The sequence below is a fragment of the Rhinoderma darwinii genome, chromosome 13 (genome assembly GCF_050947455.1).
Source record: "Rhinoderma darwinii isolate aRhiDar2 chromosome 13, aRhiDar2.hap1, whole genome shotgun sequence".
Lineage (NCBI taxonomy): Eukaryota > Metazoa > Chordata > Amphibia > Anura > Rhinodermatidae > Rhinoderma > Rhinoderma darwinii.
In genome coordinates, this window is record NC_134699.1 from 66717162 (window position 1) to 66725859 (window position 8698).

Sequence of the window (8698 nt, forward strand, 5' to 3'; positions counted from 1 at the left end):
ATAGACCACAGACTAGACCCCTAAATAAATACAGACCACAGACTAGACCCCTAAATAAATACAGACCCCAGATTAGACCCCTAAATAAATACAGACCCCTAAATATAAACCCAGATTCTATATTGTGGATGAAAAGGGTTTTGCCAATAACCTGAGCAAATAACCGTTGTTTATCTCTACTGTAGGAGTGGCATGTATTGCTACTGTGTTCTGCAGACCCCTGACCAGGCCATAAGAAACCCTGGTTGGGAAACACAGCTCTGGACACTAGACTGGCACTCATGATGCCCACATCAGACATGGCCGAGCAGGTTACTGCCAGGCAGGCGCCACCTGAGGATTCCATGACCTCTGACATCATGTGACCTGCACACGACCAACTGCCGTTTACTTTCAACTGTCGACGGCAGCGATCGGACTGAAGTCTACAGGTAGGAAGATATTTGTGAAAATGGCGTCCAATGGACATGGAGAAGACGGCGAGAAGAGAGAAGAGGAGAAGAGGAAGAGGGAGGAGGACAGCGTCACCGGATTCAAGAAGAAGAGGAGAGGAGCCAAGGACAGAGGATTGGAGGATGAGGAGCCAAGACCTGGGAGCAGCCAAGACCCTGGAACATCCAGCCCCTATGCCAGGCTTACCATCAGCCGCTTCACCATCCACCAGGTCCTGGGTAGGGGCAGCTTTGGCAAAGTGAGTATAATATCTAAATATTTCATTTGATAGGGTGGTAAACCTAAAGTTTACCTTTTATCTCCATCAATTGTTCTCTGTTGTCACCATGTTATGCTGGATGGATGATGGGTGTAGTAGTCTCCTATGGGATGCCTAATAGGACATCCAGAAGTATTCCTGCCCCCATAACCACTACTTTAGTTTTTCATTTTAGTATTTTTCTGTCGACATATGAGAGATTTGGATTTTTGGGGGCACGAGTTGTAGTTTTTAATGGCTCCTTTCAATGTACCATATCATTTACTGGGAACATTGTAAAAGGCTGTTTTTTTTAGGTGAAATAGAAAAAAAAAAAACAAAAACGGCAATTCCTCCATTGGTTTAACCCCTTAATGACCAGCCTATTTGAAACCTTAATGACCAAGCCATTTTTTAAGTTTTTCCATCGTCTCATTCCAAGAGCTATAACCTTTTTATTTTTGCGTCGACATAGCTGTATAAGGTCTTGTTTTTTGCGGGACAAGTTGTATTTTTTAATAGCACCATTTTGCGGGACATATTATTTATTGATTAACTTTTATTAACTTTTATTTGGGGGGAAATAGAAAAAAAACTGACATTTTGCCACACTTTTTCGCGTCTTAAATCTATGCCGTTTACCGTGTGGTATAAATAACACAATAACTTTATTCAGCGGGTTGTTACGATTGCAACGATACCAAATTTGTATAGTTTTTGTATGTTTTACTACTTTTACACAGTAAAAACGCTTTTTTTTCAAAATTATTTGTTTTTGCGTCTCCATATTTGAAGAGCCGTAACGGTTTTATTTTTTCGCCGATGCGGTTGTATCAGGGCTTTTTTTTTGCGGGAAGACTTGTAGTTTTTATTGGTACCATTTTGGAGTAGATGCGACTTTTTGATCACTTTTTATCACAGAAAACAGCAATTTTTCCATAGTTTTTTATTACATTTTTTACGGCGTTCACCGTGCGGGTTAAATAATGTAATAGATTTATAGTCGGGGTCGTTACGGACGCGGCGATACCAAATATGTGTAACTTTTTAACTTTATTTTGTTTTTTTAATAGTAAAGCATTTTGTAAGGGGAAAAGCTGGGTTTTTCATTTTTTTTCACATTTTTTTTTAAATTAACTTTATTAAACTTTTTTTTCACTTTTTTACTAGTCCCACTAGGGGACTTTAATATGCGATTCTTCGATCGCATTTATAATACACTGCAATAATTCTGTATTGCAGTGTATTATGCCGGTCCGTTTAACACGGACAGGCATCTGCTAGGTCATTCCTGCAGCATGATCTAGCAGGCATTCATTACAGGCAGACCTGGAGGCCTTTATTAGGCCCCCGGCTGCCATTAGAGACACAGACACTCGGCGATCGTATCGCCGGGTGTCGGTGGGAGAGAGAGGGAGCTCGCTATTGTGCACCGCATCTGAGGGGTTAAACGGGTGAGATCGATACTATTATCGATCTCACCCGGCAGAGCAGGGACGCTCCCAGCCCTCAGCTGCCTCTGGCAGCTGAGAGCAGGGAGATTTGACAGCTCCCTGCTCTGTTTACTTATTCCGATGCCGCGACGTAAAAAGTCTATGGCATCGGAATAAGGCCCGTTAGTGACCGACGTAGAAACACGATGGGCCGGTCACTAACGGGTTAAGAATTTGGCTTTTATGGTGTTAACTAAGTGGTAAAAATGACACGTTACCTTTATTCTGCGGGTCAGTACAATAACGGGGATACCAAATTATATTGGTTTATTTTTTATACTTTTTATCCAATAAAAACAATTTGTAAAAAAATAATTTGTTGTGTCTCCATATTCTGAAACCCAGAATTTTTTTTCTTTTTCGGTTGATGGGGCGGTGCGAGGACTTGTTTTTTGTGGGGCGAGCTGTACTGTTTATTGGTACTATTTTGGGTTACATAAAACTTTTAATCACTTTTTATCTTTTTATTCCATTTTTCGAGGAGCTAAACAAAACGAAATAGAAAAAAGTGTATTTATTTATTTTTTACGGCTTTCACCACACGGATTAAATATTGTTAGATTTTTAAATTTGACCATTTTATGAATATCAATTCTGCCTATTTATTTTTGACATTAGGGGAAAAGTGATTTTTGTTTTTAAAATTTTTTGTAAATCCCACTAGAGGACTTGACCATACGATGGTAAGATTGCTTGTACAATAGACTACAATATTTATGTATCGCTTGAATTGTTCTTTTAGCCTCCTCCTATTAAGCTTAGTAGGAGGACCAAGTTGACAGACCTTGGGGTCTTCATTAGGCCCCCTGGCTGCCATGACAACTATCTACACACTGTGATCGCGTTGCGGGTAGGGGTGATGGGGTGACAGCGGGAGCTTACCTCTATTTAACTGTTTAGATGCCACGGTCGCTATTATAGCGTATGATCTTGCTCCATACTACCCCCACCAACTAAGATAATTATGTCAAATGTGGGTAAGGCGTGAAGACCTCTCCATACAGGACCCAACAGCAGACACTGCATTATGCTGGGAGCTCAGCTTTGTTCTGCTGTAGAGTCCTGGGCACTACCCGACTGACCCACCTCTCTGTCCACCCCTGTTCCTTCTTCTTCTCATGAGGAATCTCCATTTGTTTTCCTCAGGTGGTCCTGGCATCAGTCCCCGGCCGAAACACCTACATGGCCGTAAAAATGATCACCAAACGGGACAATGCGGACGAAATTATGAGAGAGCGGCGGATACTCCTAGCGGCCAGACACTGCCCGTTCCTATGCCACCTCTATGCCGCACATCAGTCTGAGGAGCGGGCATTTTTCATCACGGAGTATCTGTCCGGTGGCAGCCTGGAGGCTTTGATCAGGATGTGCGGCTGCTTGAACATCGGCAGCGTAAGGCGAGTAAATAATCAGGAGACTGAGGGGGGTGGAAAGAAGAAAAGGTGAGGGGGAGGTCAGATGAAGGACAATGCAGAGAATGCAGAATACAAGCTGCCATAATCAGCGCCTCCTCTCTGCTAGAGACCGCACACACTCCATCATAACATGATATTAGGGAATTGATAGAGGAAGATTTCATGACATTGAGACTCCGCTCTGTTCTCCCCATCAGATTCTACACAGCAGAGATGATATGTGGCCTCCAGTTCCTCCATGGACACAACATCGTCCATCGGTAAGCACAACTTCCCCCTACTTTCGTTCTCCTTTACATGCTGGAAGCAATGCACCCAGCTTTCCTACACTCCTGAATGGCTATTCTGCTTGGTGGTGCAATGACCCATCCCCCGTCTCCTGGATCACTGGGCGGATTTGTCATTCTCTCGTCTTATTTCTTTGCAGAGATCTAAAGCCGGAGAATATAATGTTGGATGCAGATGGCCACGTCCGTATCATCGACCTGGGATTGGCCCAAGATGGCGTCACCGCCTCCAATAAGATCCGTGGAGTGTCGGGAACGTTGCATTACATGGCCCCCGAGGTGCTTCTTAGAAAAAAATACGGCACGGCAGTTGACTGGTGGAGCCTGGGGATTGTGGTGTCCAGGATGGCAGCCGGACGCTCCCCATTTTACAACGGCCACGTCAGGCAAATGGCTATCAAAGCCATCACCACCGCGAAGCCTAAATTTCCAACTTGGCTTAATCCTGACGTGAAACATCTGACCAAGAGACTGGTCCGTAAAAATTCTAAGAGGCGCCTCGGTGTGTGCGGGAACATCAGAGAGCATCCATTCTTCTCCACCATCGGCTGGGAGGAACTGCAGGAGAGGAGGGCACAGCCACCATTTACACCATTTGTGCCCGTTCTGGAGAACCAACATCTGAAGTGGCCAGAGAATAACAAAGCCCTTCACCCCTTGGCCGGGTTCAGCTTCATGTCACCAAGCTGGACCCGATAAGATCTCAGGACAAGGGCCCAGAACTTCATGCCTCCTGACCCGTGCCACATGTCTCTGCTGCTGTATGTCACCTCGGCTGCCCAGACCATCATCTCTCTCCTTACCATCTTCATGCCACACCTCTGCCATCTTGCTGCTGCACCAGAGCCTTGACTTGCCATCCTCCAATCCAGGGCAGGCATCTGACATCACTCCAGCCTGAAGATCCTCTACACCGACCAGGAACGGCCTGTGCTTAGTTTCCATCTGGGGAGATCAGGAATAATAGCCGCATGTTGTAGTCCTGGGGCCGGAGCGGCCATTATACCTGATCTCACCTCAGCACAGGCCAGGTAAGTAATGCACCCACATCACCCACATCACCCACATCACTCACATCACTCATATCACCCACATCACCCCACTATATAATAAGTATAGACACCACACTACATGATAAGTATAGACACCACACTACATGATAAGTATAGACACCGCACTATATAATAAGTATAGACACCACACTACATGATAAGTATAGACACCACACTACATGATAAGTATAGACACACGCATATATTCGCATAGTACATTTAGATTAGACTTTAGCCTTTGATCCTGGGATTATTCTGATCGCCATATTTGGGGTCAGGAAGGAATTTTCCCCCCTTTATATGAGGACAATTGGCTCATTCCTCAAAGGGGGTTTTCGCCTTCCTCTGGATCAACGCGGCCTTAAATAGGTTTAGGATGATAGAGTAATAAGTAGTAACACACATAAGTAACATAATATAAATATAGAAAATAATTTTAAAAAATAATTCTTAATTTAATACAATTTATAGTTTACACATAAATAAATACAGTAGTTAATTAAAAATAATAATAAATAAATGAATAATTTTTCCCTAGTCTTTCCCCATATTACACATGTTACACTTCAGCCTTTGATCCTGGGATTTATGCCGATCGCCATATTTGGGGTCAGGAAGGAATTTTCCCCCCTAATATGAGGACAATTGGCTCATTCCTCACAGGGGGTTTTCGCCTTCCTCTGGATCAACACGGCCTTTAGATAGGTTTAGTATAATAGATAAATAGATGACACATACATATACACAGTATATAATAATAGTAGTCTTAATACTTCTATAATAATTTCCTAATAATAAAATATAACCTTCCCTTATCTGTAAATAAAACTTTCCTTTTACCCCCTACATCTTTGTGCTTGTCTTTATTCCCATTGGACGTCTGTGTAGTAAATGTTGTCCGAGCTCTGAGACCCCCACCAATCACTAGAACGAAGCAGCTGAAGGTCTCGTGTGAGCGCTCAGCCGCTTCATGTCTGTTCGGCTTTTTCCAGAAAAATGTATCGGCTCATAGACTTTCTATTGAGTCCGTTCACCGATACATTTATTTCTGGAAAAAGCCGAACAAACACGAAGCGGCTGAGCGCTCACACGGGGGCTTCAGCTGCTTCGTTCTAGTGATTGGTGGGGGTCTCAGTGCTCGGACCCCCACCAATCCAATCTTCTGACGTGTCACTATGTCACTATGACATGTCAGAAGTTTGTCAAACGTTTAGCTACACTTTAAAGGTATATGTCAGATTTAAAGCCCAAATGTGGTGTGAACAGAGCCTTACAGGGGTTGTCAGGTTTTTACAATACCGTTTTGCTAGAGGGGTTCAGTAATCTGTGGGGGAACTTGCTGCAAGAGTTTAATTTCCCTACAGCATAAAGGGGAATTAAAGTATTACACAGTTCTATAATCACCGGGCTGGGCATGTAATACATGGATGTGATGGTCCTCCTGAGCAGGAGATGATGTTTGTAGCCCCTCTCCATTCTGGATAATTAATCAGGTTCCTGAACGGGGGAACCCACACTATTACCCCAAAATTCCCTAATAGGGCATTTGAAAATGGGTTTTCCAAACCAGAAAACAGCTTTAATGGTTATATAATAATAAGTGAGAGTTTGTTACAATGTATTAGTGCAGGAGAGAGCTGAAGTACAGGCTATTTAGATTGTGGAGGATTATCTAAACGGGATACACTGAATGGGGCACAGTGGGGGATGGAGGATCGGCTACGATGCTGCCCCCTACAGTCAGGGCCCTCACCTCATGGATGCTCCTGTTACCAGATCCTTCACACCAGAGATCAACATTCATGAAGAAGAGACGTCCACACCGAGAGATCCAATAGGACTGGTCTATACAAGGAGTCTTCATATCCGGGAGCATATTTACAGCCATGCCCCCATATAATAAATACTTTATTCCTGTATACATGAGAAGTTCCACAAATTTATAATATCATTTATGTTTCAATTACTCACCATTTTCAAGATCTGTTTGCTGTCAGTGAATGAGGACACTCTTGCTTACATTCAGATGCAGTGAACCTGTACATCGCTAGTCCTGCTCTCAGCTAAGAAACATAAAGTAGATTAGGAAGTTGTAGAACTTTTCATTTATACAGCGATTAAGCTTTAGTTACATAAAATCGGAAAACACACAGAAAGAGGATTCATTATCGGTAGTACTACAGTGATCTGGTGCCCGCAGGTATCTAATGGTAAATACGGCCCTGGTGGGTACCTCACCTTTATGTGACAGGCCATAAAATGTCATATAGGAAAAAACGTAAGAAAGAACTTACCATACGGGGATCATATATGTTATGTTGCTGGAAGAAACCTGCAGCACCGACACCAATGGAACATGAGGATGACGCCACTCAATGTGCCGTCCATCACCCCCATCATCCCACGCGTTTCACTCCACCTGTGACTCTGCCGACTAACGTGAATACTGACTAAACACAAACTCTGACCGGCCTCATCACTAGTCCCTATTGTCATACAGCCGCCTCCGATAGAGAATTTACCCTAATCCAGTGGTGGTGAACTAACCCCAATCTACTTACATGTGGTTTCCAATAGTCAGTGGTACATATAGTATCCAAAGTCATGTTGGCCAGTGGTACATATAGTATCCGAGTCTGGTGGTCTGTGGTACATATAGTATCCAGAGTCTGGTGGTCAATGGTACATATAGTATCTGGAGTCTTGTGGTCAGTGTGTAAATATAGTATTCAGAGTCTGGTGGTCAGTGGTACATATAGTATCCAAAGTCTAGTGGTCAGTGGTACATAAAGTATCCAGTCTGGTGGTCAGTGGTGTATATAGTATCCACAGGCTGGTGGTCAGTGGTACATATAGTACCTGGTGTCTGGTGGTCAGTGGTACATATAGTATCCAGAGTCTGGTGTTCAGTGACACATGTGGTCATAAACGGCTGTTTGGACACACGGCAGGGCTTAGAATGGAAAGAGCGCCATTTGACTTTTGGAGCTCATATTTAGCAGGAATGGTTTTTTCAAATGCCAACGGAACTCCAAAGTCAGCAAAAACATCCATCACTGCCTGTAACAATATTGCACACGACGGCCGAGCCGCAGGGCCCACACAAAAGAAGTCATCCAAATAATGAATAACTGCTTTAGAGCCAGCTCGTTCACGGACCACCCACTCAAAAAACGTACTGAAGGCTTCGAAATAGGCACAAGAAATAGAGCACCCCATAGGGAGGCACCTATCAATATAAAAAAGGCGATCAAACGAGCACCCCAGCAAGTATGGATTCTGGGTGCACTGGCAAAAGGCGAAATGCAGACTCCACATCCACCTTAGCCATCAGCGCCCCTTGCCCTGCCGTCCTAACCAAACAAACCGTCTCGTCGAACGACGCATAGGGAACCCGCGTCAAAAACTCATCAATATCATCATTTACCGAAGAGCCCTTCAGATAAGATAAATGATGTATAAGCCAAAATTTGCCCGCCTCCTACTTGGGGACAACCCCCAGCGGGCAGACACGCAAATTGGAAATAGAAACATTAGAAAAGGGGCCTAACATTCTACCCAACAAAACTTACTTCTGCAACTTGTCTCGTACCACGTCTGGATGATCCCGCACTGAACGCAGACTATTAGCCATCAAAACACCCACCCCCAGGGAGAACGGAATCCTAAATCTATCCCCAAAACCCTTCAACAACAACTGTGCCTTCTCACTGTCGGCTAATCAAAGACACCTGTAGAGAGTGCTCCACACAATGCCCCC

The 8698-nt window shown here is 43.9% G+C and overlaps 1 protein-coding gene across 1 annotated transcript; it reads left to right on the top strand.

Annotated features, from left to right (window-relative positions):
* The first annotated feature begins 403 nt into the window (after positions 1 to 403).
* LOC142666037 (protein kinase C delta type-like) lies at positions 404 to 5776 on the top strand. Its single transcript, XM_075845904.1, has 4 exons — positions 404 to 691; positions 3331 to 3581; positions 3797 to 3859; positions 4027 to 5776. Exons 1-4 carry the CDS (start codon positions 452 to 454, stop codon positions 4583 to 4585), a joined length of 1113 nt encoding a protein of 370 aa, XP_075702019.1. The 5' UTR covers positions 404 to 451; the 3' UTR covers positions 4586 to 5776.
* The last annotated feature ends 2922 nt before the right edge of the window (positions 5777 to 8698 follow it).